Here is a 24,091-nt window from a genome sequence, read left to right as displayed (position 1 = left end):
CTTTGAATTTGTATTTGACTGATAACAGAGTTGGATAACAGAGCCATCCATATAGACCACATCAAATACTATTTTTTTCACATTGTGGAAAAGAAACAGATTGATCTTTGCTTTGTTACATACAGATGTGACTAATGTCGTCTGCTATTAAGGCACAAGTAAACAGGACAAACTTCAACAGCCTTCATTTACATTTAATATATCGTTCATTAAAAACATGTGCACAACCTATTTCTATCTTCATATACTGTATGTGTTTAATATGGAAGCCATGTGGTGTGCAATATTATTTTCATAGACACAATCTGAACAAATAAACGGTACACAACAGGACAGATCAAATAAATGCCACATCTTACTCATACTAACTTGGCTCGACTTATGTACCCCCTTCTCCCTGACAGCAATGCAATCAGATCATCAGATAACAGTAAATCCAAAAAGCAGTATTAACCATTACAGTTGCATTATAAAAATATGCATTTTAAATAACCAAGACGGTTTCAGTAGTAGATGACTGTACAGTATGATTGCATAATCATTATTGTATAATGAGCAAACCAGATTTTTTTTTAAACCTCAACATTAAACATAATTGATTGCATTATACACAGGTGTCCAATTGTACACAGCAAAATCATCAGTGTTAATTTAGCCACTTGTTAACTCTGTGTGTACAAATGTAACCAAATGGACCTTTATGGTTCTATTTGATTCCGTTTGTACACTCGGAGATGAATGAACACGGAGGATTTACACAGTAGTAAAAGTACAAACAAACATCACAGTAAGGCAACACAGCATTTACAAGTTGCTTCGGTTACCAATCCGATCTGTGGATGTACGTATGTGCCACTGGTTGATTTGTTTCTTTTGGCAAACGTGCAGTGACAGTTATATAGCTTGCAGAGTTAAGAGGAATATGAAGGTCTAGATATAAAACTAGAGATGGCCCTGTACTCACACAACCTCTTCTCACACAAAATTGAAGAAAAAAACATATGATAAAGAGAAAGATGACATTAATATAGTAATACACTGAGTGGATAGTTAGCCTGACACTCAGCCTGAACTTTCATTTTGTTTCACTTCATTATGGACACAAATAGAGAGAATGCAACATTTTGCGCATGAGAACGATTTATAAATGAATCCCCATAACTTTTCCACATGCGACAAGCCGAGAGGATTGAAGAAAAGAAGAGGCTTCTCTTCTAAGTCACTCAGAAACAGACAGTGTCACTAGTTTCTTGACTTTCTTCAGGGCTGTCATAGTCGATTGCTTCACACAGGGGCTCCTTCAAAAGAAATAGACAAATGTGGTTGATGGTCATGAACCAATGCCATCTTCTAATGCCGTCTTTTTACTGATTAAGTCCCTAGTTTGGGACTTACTTCTCTGTATGAAAAATTAGATCAATATGTCAATACAAAGATTGGTTCAATCTATACTTAACCAAAAGCACCAAAATGTTTGTTTATTTTTTATCTACACAACATTCCATAAAGCTCTATTTCATGTCCTGTTCAATCAATCCTGACTAGTTTGTTTTGTTTACTGACAAATGTCTTGTTATTTCCTCATTTTTTATGAAGAAATGACTGCAGATAATTGCAATAAAACGAGGTAGACAATCGGCTTCACTCCCATTTCAAAAATCTAAACGTTTATCAATATGAATATACAACAATTTTGGTTAAATATAGAGGTACAAAACATGGGAGAAAGAAGAAATGGATGGTTTGGGGCAGGAAAGTCTCCAATACTCACAGACAACTGCTTCCTATCCGAGGCTTAGAACACAGACGGAAGGAGGGTGGGAAAAGGACAGAAATAGATAGAAATGTGGAGAAGGACAGAAGCACTGTACTTACACAGCAAGGCTGACAAATACACAAGCACACAACGACATTTACGAATTACGCATTTTCAAAACATTAACACTTATCTTCCTGAGCTGAATTACCTGTTTAGTACATGGCATGCTGTATGTTAAAACAATAAGTGATGTACCATGTCTGCTAAAAATATTCCATAACATTACATTTTTGAGGGGCCCCAACTATAAACAGCTATAGTGTAGATTCTGTCTGAATACAAACATTAAATGCCATTGACAATGAATGGAATTTATGTGTCTGAGCAAATCGGCTGGTAATGTCTGTGTCCACTGGCCACCCTTGGCCAATAAGGGAACACCATTCGCGATGATGATGTACAATGATGTACGATGATTAGAGCGCCCCTCACTTCACACGGGTGTGATTTTATTAATTACAATTAATTATATTGGTGAAACCTATTCTGGCTTGGATTTGGGGTTGTGACATTTGAATACATTCCCTAAGACCCTCCAACAAAATATCACTGAGGTCTGAGTGTGTCGTCCATCTGCTACGTGTAGGCTGACATGCTGACTCATATCAGGAGCATATCCTTATGCTTGATTTATACTTACAAAATTAGAGATCTACACGCTTACAATGCGTCGCGGGGCAATTTTGCACACTGATCTTGTAGATCGGCTATTCTCGGCACACAACACTGCCGTGCAACTAAGTTTAAATCAGGCTTTATAATTCATATGCTATTCAGAGCATGGTAGCTCATGAGTCATGACCAAAGCATTAACTGATTAACTAATGCAATGGATCAGAGCCAAGAATACTGTATGCATGCTGCTGTGAATATTGAAGCTGAACCAACTGTGATGCAGTCAGAGGCCATGCCATGAGACAGACAGCTAGCTGAGGTGGAGGACAGAGCCACAACATTTAGCACGGAATTGCTGCATTCAACCACAACCATTACATCTCCAGAGAAAAGAATGAGAGACAGATAGAGAAGGAGACCCCTACATTGCAACACAGACTGAAACCATCCAAGGGTGGGCGGGTAATGCTAAAGATAAGGTGAGGATTGGTGGGGAGTGAGTGAGGGGAAGAGGCTGGTGGTCTGATTAGAATTATTGACGTTGATTTAAAGAGGGTGATTCCGACACTAACTTCACTTTGCTGTCCCTCTGGCATCAGAGCCTCAGGGGTGATGGCGAGGGGCAGCCAGGGCCGGTTCCCGGCACTGTAGAGTCTGGGTCGCTTGACCTCGTGACTGGACAAGGGGGTGTAACTATTCCGTCGCAGAAGGGGAGTGGCCTCCCTCGAGACTCTACCCTGGTAGGAGATGAAGGGGAGACACCGCAAAACATTAAAGAAAAAATATATACTATAGGTGGGAACACACAACAGCATCAGCTCCCTGGGCAAACCTCCACCAGACACAGACAAACAAAAACATAAACTACAGGGAAGTTGGGAACACAACAATATTATTGTTCAGATACATAAATGTAATTTCACTGCAAGACAAATAGTGGTAGTTATATTAATCCGACTACATGAGAAGACACAGCATCTGATCTGATCAAGTCAACAAGCCTTTCCACAGAATGGGAGCGGTAACATTTAGACTAGATTTGCACTAGATTTGAAGAGCAAAGCAGTGGATCAAACTGAATTGTCTATCCGTAACCATTTTAAACCATATACTTCCTTGATCGCTGGGTCCCCAGCGGTCTAGGCCCATTTCCACACCAACTCTCTTTGCCAAAAATACCCAATCTACAAACTCACAAAACAAGCTGCGAGCTTGTAGATTGGTGTTTTTGCATAAAGTGTGCCTACTACTATCATTACTATGACATGCCCAGAATATCATGGATTCTAGGGATTCACATACTTGCGTATACAAATAACCTATGAGCACTAAACCAGTGACAGAAAGAGACCGGAGCAGAGGAATGGTAATGATGTCAGATCAAGCAAGCAGAGATGTATAATCAGCCACAGCCTACATATAAAGACTATCATGTTAGCTACTCACATAATCAGGCATAGCTTGAGCCACTTTGATTAATTAGGGAGGTCAATTTGAACACAGGAACACACTCGGGTTCCTTAGTGTGATTAGAACAGAGCAGGAATGTTTAGGGCACAATTCAAAGAAGCAAAGCAATTATCATATTTGGGCTGTGATTGCGATGCAGTGATGCACCTACAGTACATTGGGATTGCATTGCAATTGCACCTACATTGGGATTAGCTGACATTACAAGGGAGAACTTGTAAATGTTCGAATGAGTTTTACATGGAATGTTATCAAATACTTACTATTTAATAGTAGATAATGGCTTAATATGTTTTAGGCTGCAATTCAGATATGGCAAATGCACATCGATACAGCATTCATTTCTTAGCCTGGACCAGACTTACAAGAGGCCTGTCTCGATGTGTATTCACTGCTTCCACGTCAAGATAAAACATCTCCACATTACAACCTGGAGAAAAAGAAGAAATCAAATAATACATCCAGGTGAATGTGACACCACTTTTTAAGAGAGGACTAAAGACCTACATTATATAAATATAAATGAGTGCAATATAAATGAAATCCATTATTATTATTACATTTCTGGAACTGCTCAAGACATAACATATGTATGAACTGTACTTCTAAAAAAGGAAAGATCTACAGTACCATACGCAACAGGTGTGAGCTTGAGCACTGTATGAAGAGGACATTTCATGTATGGTAGATCATCTGTGGGAAAGAAGAAAGAATAGAATTTATTTATCATCATGTGTATATGTGTGAATTGATCTGTATCCACACGCATTAGTTGAGTTGCACCACTCAGTTCACACGGGTGTGATTTTTCTTTTAGTCACATCATTATTAGAACCTGTCGTCTTCGGTTGTTTTCTCAGTTAGACCGTGAGTCAGCGGGGTTGGTCGGTACCATCTGGCTGAATAATGCTCATAGTGATTTTTGTGAAGGTATACATGTCTAGAGTTAGAACATATCTGATAGCATTGCACCAGTGGTAGCTTTATGAGTACTATCATGCATTTTATTTTATAACACTAGTCGAAAGTTGCATGGGTCAATATGAAAAAACATATTAATACATCCCCCCCCCCCCCCCCCCCAACATTATATCATCATATTGAAAAGCTCTTGAATATGATGGAATATAATTCAGGATTTAATGATGCGTAGCCTGCAGAGTTAGTTCAGGCAGACATACTTGAGGGGGTTCATGCCATGCTCAAAGGCGCATACTATACTCAAGGGGTTAACATGCTGCATTACTATGTGTGTGCAAGTCCCACACGTCATTCGCTGATTGGGCGGGCTACTTATGCTCACCAGACTGCATGCTCTTCCTCCCTTCCTCTGCATATGGTTCCTGGTTATGTGATGTTTGGCTGTTATTTATGCTCCCCATGTTTTTTTTTAAATTGTATACAGTATCTATCTCCCTGCTCTTAATGTTTTATGATGGTGTTTAATCGCGCCGGGAGAAAATGCAGCAGAGCCGAACGCCAAGTCTAATATATCGTATTCTCGTTCTATAATAAATATTGGTTAAATCTATTCGTGAGTTGTCTGACTGAACTGTTATTATGGTAATCTCACACTTCATATCGCACACACCATACTTGTACCTTTCATTAGCCCTAAAAGGAAGAAAGAAAAAAGAAAACCTCTTTAGTGTTGGTCATGATGAGGCAGGCATCCTACAGTATGCAGGGTGTGATACGCATGCTCAGTGAATAAACTGATGTGCTTGTCTTGTTGGTGTATCGGGTGGACGTACAGTATACAGTACAGAGCATTAGAATGGGACAGTCCTGTGCAACCTCATATCCATGTGCAAAGGGAAGATCAGAGCACAGAATACTTGCTGGCAGGGAACTTCCCAGACTACCCTGATGTGCTGGGTGAGTTGGGTGGCAGGGAACTTCCCAGACTACCCTGATGTGCTGGGTGAGTTGGGTGGCAGGGAACTTCCCAGACTACCCTGATGTGCTGCAGGGTGAGTTGGGTGGCAGGGAACTTCCCAGACTACCCTGATGTGCTGGGTGAGTTGGGTGGCAGGGAACTTCCCAGACTACCCTGATGTGCTGGGTGAGTTGGGTGGCAGGGAACTTCCCAGACTACCCTGATGTGCTGGGTGAGTTGGGTGGCAGGGAACTTCCCAGACTACCCTGATGATGTGCTGGGTGAGTTGGGTGTCAGGGAACTTCCCAGACTACCCTGATGATGTGCTGGGTGAGTTGGGTGTCACAATGTAACAATCTGTTGCCCTGTTATACCACGTGTTGAGGGCTCAACTTGAAAGATCGGCTGATGTCACACAATTTGGATGGGAGATCCACATTTTAAGGTTGGGTGACCTGACACCTGATGAGATGTTCAAGCTACAAATGAGAAATGATGTTGATAAAGAGGATCTAGTTTTGACAATGAGGTAGACCAGGATTTGGGTAAGATATTGCTGCCAATCAGGAGGGCTAGGGCCAGGAGGATGTCGTGGGTTGATTTTATGATCCTGATTGAGTTGAAGCGTACAGATATTGAATGTAGTTGCAAAAGATAAATATTATCACATTTTCTTATACTATTATTACAAATACTATTATTGACAGTTATTTTAACTTTTTTACCCCAACATATTATACTCCGTCTATATAATGTTTGAGTCCTACGGAAGCTTTTAACATTGGTCTGGTTCCTATAGCAACGCCCCACCGTTCCAACTATGGGATTGCAAATATAATCTCAGTGCAAACCGCTCTGTGGCCTTTTTGGCAACCAAGCAAAAATTGTTCTAAGAGCCCAAATACAACTACAATTTCACACTATATTTCATAAAACATTTCCTTAGAATTTATGTTCTAAAATGGTTTTAAATATTTACAGTTATTTACAGAGGGAACCTTTGTGCTACATCTTTCATGAAAACAGAAAAAACAGTCTCATGTAATATATAGTCACTAATAGTGACTATATATTACATGAGACAACATAGTGACTCACTATGTTGTCTCTCCTGTAATGGATAACATTTCTAGACATGCAGAAAGCTACCACCACTGCAATGCTATCACATATTTAGCACTATTACACTATTAGCACTAGGGATGTATACCTTCCCAAAAATCACTATGAGAATTATTCAGCCCATTGGTGACACCAGATTTGGGGTCCTGGCTCACGGACTAAGTGACGCAAGTATAAATGATCCATGATTTATTTTTTTATTTTTTTCTGACCTGCACCCTTGTCTAGGAAGTAAGACAGCAGACAGCGCATCACGGCCTGATGACAGATGACCAGCACGTTGCCCTGGCGCTCAAGCTCCATGATAACTGGTTCCAACCTCTGAACAAGATCCTGATAGGACTACAGTGAGAGACACATTTAGCTTCGACCACCCTTTATTTATTTTTAATAGGCTTATTGACAAAAGGTTAAATCACTACTGTATATTCTGATGGTAATCATTGCTGTATAGAGTGTTTGTTCAGTAACAGGGGTCTTCCTGTCTCTCCAGCTCTTTAATAAACAGAATACATTGTCAGGTATAGGTGACAAAATTTCAGCCAATCAGGAGAAAATCTATCATGTAGTGTAGGCCATTTATCAGCATCATTTGTATAGTGTTCCAGTTCCAATTTTGTCTGCTAAAAGCTGGAGAAACATGGAGGCTCCTGTTACTTTTTTAAGAAAAAAAAGTTTTATCTTGGCTGGTGGTGTCTGACACAAATGGAATGAAATACAGGTATTTTGCCCAGAACAGGTGCAAGGTACAGTGAAGTCCAGGTTACCTCTCCTCCTGGATAGCGATAGTGGTATTTGTCCTGGTCCCTCAAAGCAAACTCTTCTGGGAATGAGCTTTGAATCATCTCATAGGACATCTCCTCGCACACGCCCTGGAGCATGACAAGAGAGTGAGATCATGTCAACAGATAATGCTAAAGGTGTCTGATGTCATGACCTGAATGCAATGAGTGGAATAACAAAGAAGAAAACGATTTGGTAGTTTCCACTTTTGGGAAGTTTCCACAGGGAAATAGCCCCTCCTTTGTCCAGCTTGTGGTGTGTGTGTGTGTGTGTGTGTGTGTGTGTGTGTGTGTGTGTGTGTGTGTGTGTGTGTGTGTGTGTGTGTGTGTGTGTGTGTGTAAACACAAACTTTTTCCTAACGCAAACATTAAATGCCATTGATAATGAATGGACAATTTTGAGTGTTTGTGTAAACACAAACATTGAAGACGAAGGTGCACAGGACGCAAATTCTGATTGGCCGGAATGAGATGATGTATGATGATGTACGACGATAAGAGCGCCCCTCACTTCAAACGGGTGTGATTTGAGTGGTGCAGCCACTCCAAGGAACAGCAATGTGTGTCCCTTTGTATGTCTGTTTAGAGTACCAAAGTGGCAACACCAGTCACCAGCACAGAGCACAGTGCAGTACAGACTACGTTGTAGCACATGCATTGCACAGGTGCATGATGAGAGGCAGTACAGTACAGTACAGTACAGTACAGTACAGTACAGACTACATAGTCTGACAGCCAATAGTCTGACAGCCAATAATAGTCCCACAACCAATAGCCCGACAGCCAATAGTCCGACAACCAATAGTTCGACACCTCAACAGCAACACTCAGTTCAGATTAGGGCTTTCACTTAAAGTGATTTTTAAAATAATATTTGTACATTTAAAAACTGTGTACATCGGTGACTATAATCTAGCATTCTATCTGATCTTGAGGCCTTTTTTCCCCCTTATCAACTAGTCAACTAGTACCAACGAGGTCAACTAGTGGATTTACTAGTCGACTAGTTGCTTAAAGCCCTAGTTCAGAAGGATCTGAGGTCTTGCTTCCGCCTCATTTTGACTTTAGGACTTAACCACCTATATTTTGTCCCTTTTCTTCTACCCCACCCCTGTTAGCAGTGAACAGAAATCAGGTTACTGACAGCATCAATTTCGTTGAGTATCTTCCATTGTTCGTAGGGAACACCCAGCTCCTCAGCTGTCTGGATGGTTCTCCTTAGTTGGCTGGTCCACACCTTCAAGTCTGACAGCTGGTGTTCCTCAATGAACTTATGCAGTGCCTGGGCAAACTGGCCATGAAAAAGACAGAGAGAAAACGTGGCATTTGTGTATTATTATAAATCGTATGGTAGCTCACACTAAATTTAGCGGATTCTAATGAAAATCAACCGATAATCATCAGTAGGTTACTTTAACACTCGAATGCAATCGAAACAGCAGGCTCGCCTGAGCCGACTGGCTGTGATTATGAAACGCAAAGACGTCCGACTTTCGTTGGTCACGTTGTCTGACTATTACTAACCCTAAATCTAACCCTGACCTCAGTCTTAACCGGCTACGTAAGTCGCCTAACCTCATATCAGTCTTAACTGGCCATGTAAGTCAGTTTCACAATGTTTTCACTTTGGCGGCAGTCAAATTTCACTTCTGCGTTTTCTAAATCTCAGTCAGTAGGCTCCAGGAGAGCCTGCTGGCTCAATTGCATTCGCAAATTATCGGTTGATAACATTTGAAGCGGCTGGTAACATTCTGAGTGTACCCCTTTAAGGGTAGTGCATAAAAGGAGTGACCAGGTTTGAGGCCTCATGTTTGGCCAGAAGCCTGATTTGAGTGTTTGTTAGGGATCTGGAGGCATGAGGTGTACACTGTACTTGGTAAGAAAACCTAAAAGAAAAGGTTGATTTTAATTAGTGACATTTTCTATTCCATTTACAGTGTTCAGCAGGTGGGATGTTTTGTGGAGGGGAGCTGGAACGCTGCCAGAGTTAGTATATTGATAACCCCTCTTCCCTTCTGTATTTTAACTTGAATAGCCCCTCCTAGCTATAGTGTGTAGATTTGTCTTACACAAACATTAAATTCCCATTGACAATGAATGGATAATGGGACTGATCGAGGGTAGCTACTGGGACGTAAGTTGAGACTTTATCACCCCGGCTGGGTCGCCTGACCTGAGTGAGGGGTATGATCGACAGACCCGAAACCCTGATGATACGTCCCAGGTGCATCCATGCGATGATTTTTGTTATAGTTAATCTTATAGGAATAGACTATGTGACAACCAGGTATAGTCTGGTGACCACCGGAGAGACGAAAGATCTTTGTGTAGGATAAAAATAGCTGATTTGCTCGTCCACATATAATATAAATTCTCCATTCATTGTCAATGGGAATTTAATGTTGGTATAAGACGAAAATCTACACTATAGCTGAATATAGGAGGGGCTAGTGCCCCTCAAAAAAGAGTAACATGTTTTTCCTGTAGTAAAGTTAGGTACCGGTAAACGTTTTGTGAACAGCCTTACAGTATCCATACACATTTTTGTTTAGAAAGGTGCAATTCGAGGATACCGTATGTTCCATATCTACAACAAATTTAGTTTAAAAGGGTACAATTTGAGCATAGTAGTGCAAGAAGAGGGTGAAGGTGTGTGTGTTTGGGTGGGGATATTGTTTTCCTTTGCCCTGTTTCGTTCTGGTTCTTATCAGTTCGTTCATGTATCTGATTGTTTGGGGAAAGAAGTCTATTTCCAGTGGCTTTGAGACTGCAAAAACGTTTTCCATGTGGCACGTTTTCCATTCCTAAGAGTCTGTAGGGGGTTTCCTGGCCTAGAGGAACGGAGAGCTCAGGTCCGGTCATGTCTTACTTCTTAGCCTTGGCTTTGTCCTTCCCCAAAACCTCTGCCTTCTTCTTGGGCTCCTTGGTGGCTTTGGTCTTTTTCTGTTTGATCATGCCGTCCACAGCGAGATCCTCCTCTTCATCTCCCTCGGCATCCTGGGCTTCCTGCTCCGTGTCTGCACCTCCTCCCAGCTCAGACTCGGCGCCTCCTGCACCGCGTCTGCCCTTCTTCACTGTCTGCAGGGAGTAGGGCGTCAGGTGGATCTTGCGGTTGTATGCCCGGGTAAAGGCTGCTTTCACCTTGGGGTCCAGCTTAGTGTAGGGGTCAGTCTTTCCGCCCCAGACACTGATCTCCATGATGTTGTCCACGTCTTCCTTGATGAGCTGGTAGTCGTCCAGCAGCTGCACGGCCTGGCCCGCTCCATCTGCCCCCAGGCTCTGGAGAGGCTTCAACAGCGCCCCCCGCAGGTACGGCAGGTAGTCCTGGTTCACTGCCTGTCTGCTGCTCAATGTCTTTAAGGACATGTGTGAAGCCAGCTCCTGGACAACACGGGAATGTTTGTTGGTGGAAGAGAATTTGCCCAGCCAGCTTGGGAAAGTGGGGAACTGGTTCATATAGCCTCGCATCAGCTCCCCTGGTAACACACTCGCATAGACGGCCTGGGTGGGCAGTAGTGACCAGGTCTGTCCAGAGCGGATCTGTCTGTCCACCAGGTCTCCATCACAGATGGAATCAGCCGTCTTACTGAGCAGCATCAGGTGAGACTTCAAATTACCACCGGCGGCTGCTGGTCGTACGTGCACGTAGTTCTCCTGGACGAAAAGCGGCACGAGTGAGTAGTCCTGGAAAAAGAGGTCGCTTTTGTCTATGAAGCTCATGTGGGAAGTCTCATCCCCTGAGGCAAAGACCTTCCTGCAGACATCAAAAGGTCCCATTTTCAGGTCCTTGCGGGCATTGGTGGCGTCAGCCTTGCACTGGTCAAATGCCATCGCCTTTCCCGTAGTAGACCACATGCTCAGGTTGTGGAGCACCTGTCGGATGTCCTGATTGGAAGCTAAGATTATTTCGTTGAGTGCTGGCGGCAGAAACTTGATGCCCTCCTTGAATGCTACTGACATCATGGCTCCCTTGATCTGCTCCACTCTAGGTCTCTGCATGCGCAGGTCGAAGCAGTAGTTGGCCAAGGACCGAATCTTTTGGTGGTTGCGATCATTGCACATGAAGATGATTGGGATCTTGCTCTGTTTGATGAGGCTAATCATCTCCTGTATCCCTCCCCGGTCCTCATTTCCAGCCATACCGTCAACCTCATCCATGATAAGGACATGCTTGTTGCTGACCGTCTGGGATGTGCCTGTATAGAAGTTCTTGATGCTAGTGTTGTTGAGTGACTCCGCTATCACCTCTTTAAGGCTGTTCTTACTGCGAGTACAGCTGGCATTCATCTCCACATAGCTATAGCCCACCTCCTCACAGACGAGTGCTGCTGTGGTGGTCTTCCCCACTCCTGGGGGTCCAGACAGCAGAGCTGCTTTAAATGTTGATCCATCATCTCTACCGCCTCCAAACTTACCAATCTTCGCTACTGCTGGTTTAGCAGCTCCACCTGCTTGGTGTTTGTGCCAGTTTGTCAGCCAACGCAGCAGCTTATTGGCACAACTCTGGTCCCCCTGCTGGCCAATCACAGCCTTCAGAGAGCGGGGGCGGTACTTGTCCACCCACAGCAGGCTAGCAGCATCCCCGGCCAAAGAAGAGGAAGAGGGGGAAAGGCCAAGTCCCCTGCGGAGCTCGGACCCCGAGCTTCTCCCAGGTGGGGTGGCACTGTCTCCTACTGCAGGCATGTAGCTCTGGCCCTGGGCCGGGCCCCTCTTGGAGGGGCTGGGAGTCTGAGGGGACCTGGAGTTGACCTTGAAGGATGAGATTTTCTGGCCAGGCAGGGTACTCTTCGAGGGCTGGTTGGAATGTGTTCTGCTCTTAGAGGCCTTGCACTCAGCCTCAGCAGCAATCTCATACTTGGACATCTTCCCTGGTTTGGTTCTGATCAGCTGCAACAGGCCGTCCTCATCAAGGATCTTAGTTCCCAGACTCTCTGCCTTTTCTGTCTTGGATGCTCCACTGTCTCTGCCCTGCACCAGATAGGTGGTCTTCTTACTGATCTTGCCCGTCACCTTGCCCCCGTAGCACTCAATGAGAGACTTGGCGTCATCCCTCTCCATGGACTCTAAGACTCCTGTCAGCACAAAAACACACCCCTCCAGACAGTTCTCTGCACCCGTAGGTATTTCCTTGGAGCCCAGAGCACGTGGTCCATCTCTGTTTAGGTAGTTTCTGAAGGCTGTAGCGTTGCCTTTCTTTTGCTCGTCGTCATCAGGACTAGTGCTTGTGGACTGTGGCTTTTGGGGGGATACTTTGATTGCAGTCTCCCCTTCAGCAATACTTCCTGTTTTGGGAGTATATTTATTTTCTATGGTTAAATCAGTGCAGGGCTCCTTTTTGGGAAAGATTTTTATTTTCTTGGGTGAAATTGTTATTTCCTCCTCTTTTACCTGATCTTTGTTCTTCATCAGAGCCAGGTTGGAGCTGGCCTTCATATAAGGAGCTGTGGTCTTTTTAGGGGATGGACTGATAACCTCGCTTATGAAGCAGTCAGCCTCATTTGACTGTCTGCTTGTGCTGCTGTTGGCAGAGTATGTACTACTCGTCTTGGGCGATATAGTTGGCCCTGGCTTCTCAGCAGATTCCATACGAGCCTTCTTGGCCTGTGGTGCCTCATCCAGCATAGCCACCGTCCTGGCAAACTCATCATTGTGAACCTGCTTCTCCATGTCCTCCTCCATCTGCAGCTGTTTGGCAACTAAGTCATCAGTCATGCAATCGTCTGGGTCCTGAGTTGGAGCCTTCCTCTTGGTGATGGCTACCAGCTTCTTATCCGAACACTGCACACTGCTAATGCCAAGAAAGTCCATCATTGAGGAATATACGTTTCTACTTGAATAAACTTTACACTTTTGTTACATCGGCCTGGTTCTGTTCATTCTGAACCTGTACCAAATTGGTAACTTTACCTTGTTCAGTTACATTGTCCAGCATACAGTGTATGGTTAATGTGTTTGTAGGATCCCTCACTCCTATTTGTGAGGGTGGTATAGTCATTTCATAATATAGCCCTGCTACATTAGTTTAACTCTTAAGTTAAAGGAATATGTATATTGATTGTGCACGGAGGTGACACTACTGCACATGTGAGACAACGAGTCACATAGGACCCAAAATGGCCCTAACTATCACACTTGTCCAATCAAGAAGTGAGCAACTCTATACTCTATTATAACTCTATATGAGCTACTCCCGTATTTGGGCAAGCATATACTGATGACATCAGTGATCCATGGTCCATATATCAAATCAAATCAAATCATATATATATGGGCATGAAAGGGACATGGACTGACGGATACATTGATGTCCATATCGGTGGTGCAACGTAGGTGTGAGGTACCTGCCCGAACTCTAGATGTGAGGGTCTGAACCTCTAGTAAAATAAAATAAGTGGTTTGTGAATCAATCTTGTCATTATAGGTAGATTTGTTTTAAAACACTTTGAAAATGGTGAAAATATCAGATCTACAAGCTCGCACAACGTGTCACATCGCAACACGTGAGCTTGTATTGTAGATCTGATATGTCCACTATTTTTGCAAGACATCGTTGTGCGACAAAGTTTATAGATCTGCTGATATATGAAATAATTTTAAAATATTTGATTAATTTAAAAAAGGATAATAAAAAGAATGACCGGAGATAATCTGCACCTCACCTGCTTCCCACGAGGTGAAAGTTCCGAGTCTCCTCCGATGCGGCCCTCAACGTTGTGGTTGCTCTCCCCATGTCGACACAGATAGATGGAGTGAGAGTGCACGTGGATTTTCATGAGGTAGTAGACTATTTTACTCTGTATGTAGTCCTGCACCCGGTTGACCACAAAACGCCTACCCACATTCATCACCTTGATGAAAGAGAGTTCCCTAGTGTGGAATCAGAACAAGAACAAAATGGTTTGTTTTCTACCTCCACCTACTGGCTATTGTCAGAACTGCAGGGAGTAATTCAGCAAAATTACAAACTTTTCTGTTATTTGGCAATAGTTGCTGGTAAATGCCAAATGATGGTCGTTCACCTGTCCAATTGCTAAGAGGGTAAATAAAAGTGCAGTATCAGATACATCCACAATTTACACATTGTTAATGGGAAATCTTTAATTTATTGAGATAATGTTACCAAAACACCCATGAAGATTCATACATCCTTACTTGTCGTACTCATCAGGGTCTAATGGTTGGTAAGTAACCTTGTAGCACTCTATTCGTTTGAGAAAGTCCGCCATCACTCGCTCTCTGTGTCTTTCTGGGTAGTCTGGACTTGATACTTTTACTTCCTGCAAAGGTATTCAACACATTCCAATGTGCAGCAGTATAACATTTCTGACAAAACAAGAACACGGCGTGCGTAATAATAGATTATGGGCTAGACTCGGTCTACGACGTGCTAGTCAAGCACTGAATTACAGAAATTGACATGAACATACCATGATATTAGCAGCAATGACCTCTGGGTCGTCACACACAGACTCCACAAAGAACACCTGTTGGACAGAGGGGAAGTCACGTGGGCAATTTATGACTCAACTGCCTGTGCATGTCAGCTGAATTAATGGGTTGAAGTTAATAGAAAATGACTTGTTTAAACATTAATGTCTTTGTATTCAAGGGTGTTAGGTGTAGCCTGGCCCTGAGGCTGTTTTATGTCTTGTGATCTGTCTGGTGTGTCTGTTATATTGTTATTAGGGGTACTATGACCTGTACACAACACAGTACAGTTTCATAGCTTGTTAAAAATACTAGGTTAATAGGTGAAAACGATTTGGTTTCTCCAGATCCATCAAGGGGACGTAACAACAGTAACAGTGTAAGATTGGCAGCAATACATGACTGGAACATAAATAGTTTTTACTTGTTTTACCTTGAATTTATTCTCTTTAACAAAATCCAAAATGAGGTCTCGTCTCTCTCTTGTTGTGTTAGTTGCATCAAACACCTGGTGAAAGGAATCAAAAGGTTAAGAGTAAGACATGTAGAAAAACCTATTCTGGGACAGATAAGGATTAAGAAGATTTTAACACCACATCAAAGAGGAGATTAAATTACCCTGATTCAGACAAATTAATCTGAGAAAAAGGACTCACAGCAATTTGTCCGTCTACTTTCAGATACGCCTTGACATCTTGAAGAGCAACCAGAGCACATTGTCTATGGCAAAAAGAGAGAAATACGGTAATGGAATCTATTCTAATGATCCCTTTATTGTGTCTATACATCAAGGTTTATCTCCACATTCACTTCCACATAACTGCTTGTTATGTGGAAATTATTTTGAACGGAATTGTATGAAACCAATTGTTGAGAAATTAGTCAAAGTATTGTATTTTATGGAACTTGATCTGAACTCTGTTATTGCTGCCTGCTATGGGAAGCTTTTGGTATTCGCTAGTCTAGTCCAATGTATATGGCAGTCCCTTTTTTATGCTGGATTGGACAGATCAATAAAATTGTTAGGATTGAAGTGCTAGGCTACAATAGTATTTGCCAATACTTGTTATTGCTATAACTTGATTAGGTGTTGGATGGGTGGGGGTTGTCACTTAGGACAATGCCAAACAAGCCAGAAAGTTTAAGTAATCATAGGGACATATTAAGAAAAAAACTTTATTTTACCTCTTGTTCAACATGGGTCTAAAATACATTAAACATTTTACAAAGCTTGTAGGTGCCTCAGATTGACAGCAGCAGCTTGTGTAATATGTAGGTCAGTGCATAGCAGCATTGGTTTTTAGCACCTCATGTGCCAAGTACAATCATTTATTAGCACTTTGTATAGCTTTTATAAACATGAGTTACAAGGTGCTTTATAATAAGTAAATATACATACTACTGTACAAACATAGACTAAAACAGTATGTGGGAATTACTCCAAGTTTTACACAGACAATGGCAGTCTGAGATAACACTAGTGTGAACCTGGCCCTCAATATTGATTGCTGGCCCAAAAATAGCTTAGTCACTAAAGCAGCAGTGTAGACTGCAGAATTAACCAACTGAGGAAATATGATACTGCCTCACACAACAGATTAAAAACAATCTGTTCAAAGTGTGGAACTTACTTCCTGATTATCATGGCCTCCTCATTGTCGTGGCGGAAGAAATCATAGGACTTATAAGACCTGACGGCCTCTCTCCGGTACACACCCAAGTTAAACACTGCAAATGGCACACATAATGGAGTCAACAGTTTGCCCTTGATGTGTTTTGAAGACCAATGTTATTATTACTGTCAATAATACAGCACAAACCAAGATCTGAATGTTGGCCTGGAGTTGACTGATAATGCTCTTTCTCTGAATAGTTACAATCTACTATACTCAAGATTTAAATCACCCTAAATTTGGAGAAAGAATTGTAATAGTAAGAAATAACTATGATGGACTTGCTATACAAACAGTACGTATAACCCAGTCCTATGACAAAATAGTATATTCAGATAATTAAGGGCCTTCCACACCAAGCATTAGAACTACAACTATATCTATATAGTTTACAAATGTCATTGTTAATAGCTGCGGTGTGGATTCTTTCATTCAATTGAGTTAGATTTTTTTTTAAAACTATCTTCATAGTTAATAGTAGTGCTTGATGTGGATGGCCCATTAATCAGATTTGACTCGTTTGCATTGACTGATGGGTGGCAATTGCCAATGAATTTATTTATATAGCACATTTCAAAGTGACTGAATGTTGGAAAATATAATTTATATGAAATTTAGACAGGATCTTGAAAAAACAAGAAAGTTTGATAGCCAAATAAAAGTGCCAATATTTTTATTAGGATGCAAAGTAAGACATGAAAGCAACGTTTCGGCTGTTAAGCCTTCTTCAGGGAGTACAGAGCACATAGTAGTTCACACTTAAATATGGTACCAGAGACTCATACAACCAATCAGATGAGAGTAAGAGAACAAGGGTACTGAATAAGACTTGTCCCTGAGCTGTGTGAGCAATCGGGATCAGATTCACAGGTGATGTCTCAAGTTCAAATTAAGGAGGAGTTGTACCTCAAGAATAACTATAAGGCCTCAATTATGAGAGGCTCTGACTGCAATATAAATTCCTTGTCAGAGAGACAACCATAGTGAAGACCAAGTTGAACCAACACAGAGGCATGTCTACACTTGTGGCTTTAAAACAAAGGTTCATAACTTCTATTATTATGCTGATTGAGAAGGTGGCTTCCATCACACTATACCTTTGGTAGGGACTCCTATCCAGTTGAGGTATCGTGTCAATTTCTTGGCCATGTAAGTCTTTCCCCTTGCAGGCAGACCGATCATTACAATCACCGTTGGAGAGTTGGTCATGTAGGAGGCCCAGGCTAAACAGATGAAACACATCAGTCAATACATGCATAAATAGTGGCACCTATGCTATCATATTGTGTAATAATTGTGTTCATTTCCCATTGTTTATCATCTGCATTGTGAAATATATTACAGACCATATTTCATAACAGACAGGAAATTAAACATGGAACTGTGCAAAGATAAGTAAAATGAGAGAGATTAGATTTGTTGTGTCCTTCAGAATGTCAGTAGAAATGAAACCTGTACTGCATATCAAATACTCTCTTGAAACGTTAATTAGAAAGAAAGAAAAGCCCTTCAGGCGTTTGGTCCCTTCCTACCCTAAATACCCCAAAACTCATCACCTTTGAGTGTAATCCAATGGGGTTTTGGGTGGATGGCTGTTCTGTTGGACTTGGAAGCAGAGAAGCGAGTACTTCATCTATACAGCTGCATGTCTGCCTACAGGTACCAACTGTGTTGAGGACATAGGTGTATACTGGGCCATTAATTATTAATTAGTAGCGCATGGTTTAGATTTTTTGCTGAGATTACTTTAATTTTTAGGTTTTGCATATTTGTATCATGGTGATTGGTTATGTTGCTGTGTGTTTAGTTCAGTGTGTAGACCCAGTGGGCGTAGGCCCTGAAGCTATCACCTGCCCTTGCCCTCTGCAGTCCCACTTTTAGGATCATGATTTCCCTAGGCTGGCGCAGCCACACTTCACCCGCCCCTATTGCATAGCCCAGCACAGTGTTAGTGTCGCAAAGCGAGGCTATAATTTCCCAGCTATAATAACCACTTTCCCTTCTGTATTTGAACTTGAATATATTATTCTACATGTTGAATGAACTTTACACTTTTGTCAGCCTCTGGTTCTGTTAATTCTGAACCCGTACCAAATTGGGGAACCTTACCGTGGTCAGTTACATTGTCCAGCATACTGTATATGGTGTTATGGTTAAGGGTGAGGCGTAGGCCGATTTGTGAGGGTGGCGACGTGGCATAGTCATTTCATAATACAAATGTTATTTATTTTATAACACGTGTAAAGGCCACCTACAGTATACCTGCACATGTGCAGAGATGTGCTACATGGTGCACATGTGCAGAGATGAGATTATAATGTATCAAAAAGTAAAGTAACAAAGTAACTGAAAGCACACAAATATTATTATTTCACACTTGAAAGACTTAAAGCTAGTCTTATCTGTCCAACTGTCCCAACCCATGACTTATAATTAAGGCACGTTTGGAGGCAATTGTAAGCCTACTACTGGTGTGCTTTGATAGAGTCATACTGAGACCACATAATTATCTCTCCAGTTAATTATAACATAGAAAATATAGCAACTGTCCCAAAAAGTGTACATTTATGACACAAGCTTTGTCATTTCATTATGAACAAGATCTCCTCATAATTGCCACACACAAAAAGAGTTGCGGTATCAGATCATTTTGTTTTCACTTACAGGTCATAGACAAAATGTGACATCCATTCTGTAGATTTCGTTTGTGCATATTCTGAGGTTAGCCAACCAACCATGGACTTAATTTACTTGCTTTCCATTAAAACTACTAGTCCACTATTAACTGTTTTGTGTTAACTATCCATTAATACCCTTTGTGAATGTACTAGGCTTCATTAAAAAAAAACACCTGCATTTTCAAAACATTTTGAGCATTCAGGCAGAAATTTAGAATATCATAATGTCCAATATGTGTGAACTTTATTTACTGAATGTATTCTTTATTAAGGATCCCCATTAGCTGGTGCCATAGCAACCAGCTAGTCTTCCTGGGGTCCACATAAGAATAAAAGTTACAGTAGACATACATACAATTACAAATACACATTTGTTAAAAAGTCAGTATTCAACTTACATTAGTTTGGATATAATAAAAATAAAAATTGCTAACTGCTAACTGCTGCTCTGAACAACTCATTTGGGTTGACTAGCATGCAGGTTTAGGTTTACTTACAGCATTTCTTCTCATTCATTCTAGGCTCTGTTTTCTTGGCTTCTTCCAAGTTTATAGAGCCCACGTCTTCGATGCTTGACATGGTGATGGAGGATATATATATATATATATATATATATATATATATATATATATAGCAATATTCAAAAGATCCTTCTCAGCTGCCCATTGTCTGAAACAGAGGGATGTTGTTGCTTAAAGGACCACTTCACCACTTTTCAACCTGCCTTCATATAATTGGTCCTCACTCCTCACTAATGTTCATGATAAAATGCCACAGTTTTTTTCTACTCTGTCTGTGTCTCATGGGAGGGCCGTGGGCAGTTCAGAAACCCGTCCACCAGTGACATCATCGATGGGGAATCCAAGCTAATAGAAACTGCAGGCTTTCTAGTCCTGGAAAGTTGCAATGCGAAAATGAAAGCCATCGTTCTCACGATAATACAAATCTAAACCTTTTTGTAAAAAAATCTTGTTTCAAAAGATTTCTGCCTAACGATGATGGGGTTCTGAACTGCCCACAGCCCTCCTATACACAGACTGAGCAGGGGAAAAAATGCCATTTTACTATGATTATTAGTGAGGATGAGGACATATTATATAATATGAAGATGGGTTGAAAAGTGGTGAAGTGGTCCCTTGATGATGAATCGATAATATATTTGATTTGAATTGCACTTTTAATTCAGAGGGAATTCAGTGCTATATAGCCTATAGTTAAAAATAAATAAAAAGGTTCAAGACGGGGTTAAATAAATGTCAAGCACAACAGGATATTGCAGCTTACAGTAAATACACAACAATAAATATATAGGATAAAGGATAGCCTGCCCTACATTCCTTGCATTGTGCAGCCTTCACTGACTCACATTGCTTCTAAATGGTTTTACCTTTACTTTACCTTTCTTAACCTGTATAGCCTATATCCTATCTAGTAATCCTGTAATCTTGTTACTTGTTGACCAATTAGCCTACTATTGTTAGCACGGTGGGCAGACGAGTTACGCCAATTAACGTTTCACTTAGGCTACTTGTATGAGTGACAAATAAACCCCTCACTTCACTTGAATCTTTAAAGTGGATGGGATTCATTTTTTTTAATAATCATCACATTCACCGTGGCATTCAATCTTCAACAAAAACTCACTGTCTGGAATACAGACAAGTAGCTGGAATTTCAGACTTTATTTCCTAAATTTAAGATACGACCACCCGGTGGTCACTTCAGACTTCAGTGTAGCAGGACCCAGGAGTCAAGACAGTGATGAGCTGCGCTGCCACATCACATCGTTGGCGTACGTACTGTAGGCTACGCGCTGCGGCTGCCAAACTAAAGCCGCAGTGATGCAACATAAAACGTTTTTTTAATATACGCATAATCGCATATAACTTTGACTATTACCCACCACAATCTCGTATCTAATAGCCTACATTCTACATGTAGGTCTACACCCGTATTCGCTGCCATACCATGACAGTATAATGTTTTTTCATCTTCATTATACATTTTTGCTTTTTACCTTTTCTGCTGACAAAACGAGGATTCCTGCGTTCTACTGCGCGCTGGTGATCGGACGGATAGTCTTTACACCGGCGGTCTGGGCGCAGCATGTGATCACCTCCACACAGAATGTCTGTCTCAGCTTACATCCGTCACTGTCACACTGTCAAAAAGTCCCCCTGCTGCGACCGCTGGCACCGCTTTAGTCGTCGGGGTGGAGGCTGTCCTTGACGACGCTGCTGAGGTCCACTGGTGTCCTTCCAAACCGAAGGTGTGCCTCTCAGCCTCTCTACGTCATAATGTTTCCTACCAGTAGTTCGGACTACGGCTGTAAACGTTGATTAAAGAGCCTGCCCTATGGTAAACATAGTACACCCAACTCCCGATTAAAAGCTCTGGTATCGAGGCGCTCAATGACACAGCTCTGGCTGCTATAGCACAAGAATACTATAGAGTATAGACCAAGGATACTCAAATAGATTTACCTGTGGGCCACATTACAAAAATGGCAAGGGGCCAGGGGCCAGTAGATAAAATTACGACATTAATGATACTTGATAACTTCTCTCTTTCAATTGCTTTATTTTCGCAAAATGTATCAAAGTACAATGTGCATGCACACAATATGTAAATAAATAAATGTGTTACATTTTCTTGCATAAACACAAAGAGCTGTTTCCATAACTGCACAAATTATTGCACATAACATGAGTAGCTGTTATAATAACATAATAACATAACATGAGTAGCTCTTTGCCTGCCTGCCTGCCTGCCTGCCTGTCTGTCTCTGTCCATGAGTAGTTATTTGTCTGTCTGTCAATGAGTAGCTGTCTTAATTACTGTCTGCCTGTCTATGAGTAGCTGTCTGCCTGCCTGTCTATGAGTAGCTGTCTGCCTGCCTGCCTGTCCAATTGTCCATGAGTAGCTGTCTGTCTGCCTGTCTGAGTAGCTGTCTGCCTGCCTGCCTAATTGTCCATGAGTAGCTGTCTGTCTGCCTGTCTATGAGTAGCTGTCTGCCTGCCTGCCTAATTGTCCATGAGTAGCTGTCTGTCTGCCTGTCTATGAGTAGCTGTCTGCCTTCCTGCCTGTCCAATTGTCCATGAGTAGCTGTCTGTCTGTCTATGAGTAGCTGTCTGCCTGCCTGCCCAATTGTCTATGAGTAGCTGTCTGTCTGTCTGTCTATGAGTAGCTGTCTGCCTTCCTGCCTGTCCAATTGTCCATGAGTAGCTGTCTGTCTGTCTATGAGTAGCTGTCTGCCTTCCTGCCTGTCCAATTGTCCATGAGTAGCTGTCTGCCTGCCTGTCCAATTCTCCATGAGTAGCTGTCTGTCTGCCTGTCTATGAGTAGCTGTCTGACTGCCTGCCTGTCCAATTCTCCATGAGTAGCTGTCTGTCTGTCTGCCTGTCTATGAGTAGCTGTCTGCCTGCCTGCCAGCCAGCAAGTTGGTTAACAGAAAATAAATTGTTATGGCTGAGTAAAATAAAATACAATAAACACAATTTGCCTGAAAATAGATTACCCAGCTATGACCTTTTTCATGAAAAAAAAAGAGTAGTGATATGGCTGACTGAGTAAAATAAAACAATCTTCCCTGAAAATAGATAGCTATAAGTGAAGAGCAATTTCCGCAATTACCATTTCCGCAATTTCCTCAATTTCCATTTCCTCCATTTCCACCATTTCCGCAATTTCCATTTCCACAATTGTCCAGTCATAATGGTCCCGCGGGCCTGATGTGGCCCGCGGGCCTGAGGTTGAGTATCACTGCTATAGACTACATTCCAAACTGTAAACAGTGTTGTCAAAGTGGGACCCTTGATCTCAAGGTCAAGGGTGTTCCAGGGAGTCCCCAGCTAAATTAGAACCAAATGGACCCTTGTTGGTCTGTAACTCTTAGAGTTAAATAAATTATAATAATTATAATGATTTTATTTTACCGCGTAATATAAACTGGGGCCTCCCAGAGATAGCCTAGAGTTGACCACAACCACAGTCCACAAAGAAAAAAAACTTGTGGGGTTCCTTGCACATCTTTTGAACAGGGGATCCACAGGATAATATATCAATCTGGCGGTTATGAAAAGGTTTGAGAACCACTGCTTATGGATACATGGAAAAAAGCCGAAGAGAAAATACTGGCAGACGAATAAAAACACACAATACAAAATGTTGAAAACTATTTTCTTTATAACTTCAATATAAGACAACACATTTGAGTAAAACTATTGTCTTACTGTCGTTGCTGCAAAGACAGCAGAATTTGTGGAATAAATTGTGGTTTATCTCATTTCATAGTTGTTTTTTTAATTGGTCTTTAAATACAAAGATCGCTAGGTCTAAGAACAGTGACATACATATACCATTATTACTTTGAGGAACCCCAATAAATAAAGCCTGCTTAATAACCCCCAAAAAGTTGAAAGTGTAATTGCATATGTTTAAAGCCTCAGTCAATGGCTTTAGATCAGTAGTTCCCAACCTGGAGTCCAAGGCCCCTTGGTGGGTGTCATTATATTATCAAAAATACTCTACATTTTTGAAGATTCATCAAAAGTTTAAAAATAGTTTCACTATTTGTCGTACGAGAAGTATATGTATACCATAAGTGGTTAACATGTTTGAACTAC

At 41.6% G+C, this 24,091-nt stretch overlaps 2 protein-coding genes across 4 annotated transcripts; both read right to left on the bottom strand.

Moving 5' to 3' along the window:
* Positions 1–173: 173 nt before the first annotated feature.
* Positions 174–21,648, bottom strand: pfkfb2b (6-phosphofructo-2-kinase/fructose-2,6-biphosphatase 2b). Of its 3 annotated transcripts, XM_080786332.1 has the most exons (18): positions 21,484–21,648; positions 20,100–20,135; positions 19,964–20,067; positions 17,886–18,011; positions 16,747–16,843; positions 15,772–15,835; positions 15,549–15,623; positions 15,115–15,171; positions 14,840–14,964; positions 14,347–14,554; positions 8,832–8,978; positions 7,673–7,777; positions 7,118–7,247; positions 5,507–5,518; positions 4,535–4,597; positions 4,270–4,334; positions 3,007–3,171; positions 174–1,298 (listed from the first exon to the last, which is right to left on the bottom strand). In XM_080786332.1, exons 3-18 carry the CDS (start codon positions 20,043–20,045, stop codon positions 1,224–1,226), a joined length of 1,596 nt encoding a protein of 531 aa, XP_080642458.1. In that variant the 5' UTR covers positions 20,046–20,067; positions 20,100–20,135; positions 21,484–21,648; the 3' UTR covers positions 174–1,223. The 3 variants fall into 3 exon arrangements, with proteins under 3 accessions (XP_080642458.1, XP_080642457.1, XP_080642459.1); XM_080786331.1 differs by having other exon boundaries at positions 19,964–20,135; XM_080786333.1 differs by lacking the exon at positions 5,507–5,518 and having other exon boundaries at positions 19,964–20,135; positions 21,484–21,647.
* Positions 10,553–13,495, bottom strand: LOC308325744 (replication factor C subunit 1-like; the record flags this gene model as incomplete). Its single annotated transcript, XM_080778411.1, has 1 exon — positions 10,553–13,495. The coding sequence occupies one exon, from the start codon at positions 13,493–13,495 to the stop codon at positions 10,553–10,555; it is 2,943 nt and encodes a 980-aa protein (XP_080634537.1).
* Positions 21,649–24,091: the final 2,443 nt, after the last annotated feature.

This window comes from Protomyctophum bolini, assembly GCF_963924005.1.
Source record: "Protomyctophum bolini genome assembly, chromosome: 2".
Lineage (NCBI taxonomy): Eukaryota > Metazoa > Chordata > Actinopteri > Myctophiformes > Myctophidae > Protomyctophum > Protomyctophum bolini.
Note: the sequence above shows the minus strand (reverse complement) of the source record. Positions and strands in the feature narration are given on the sequence as shown.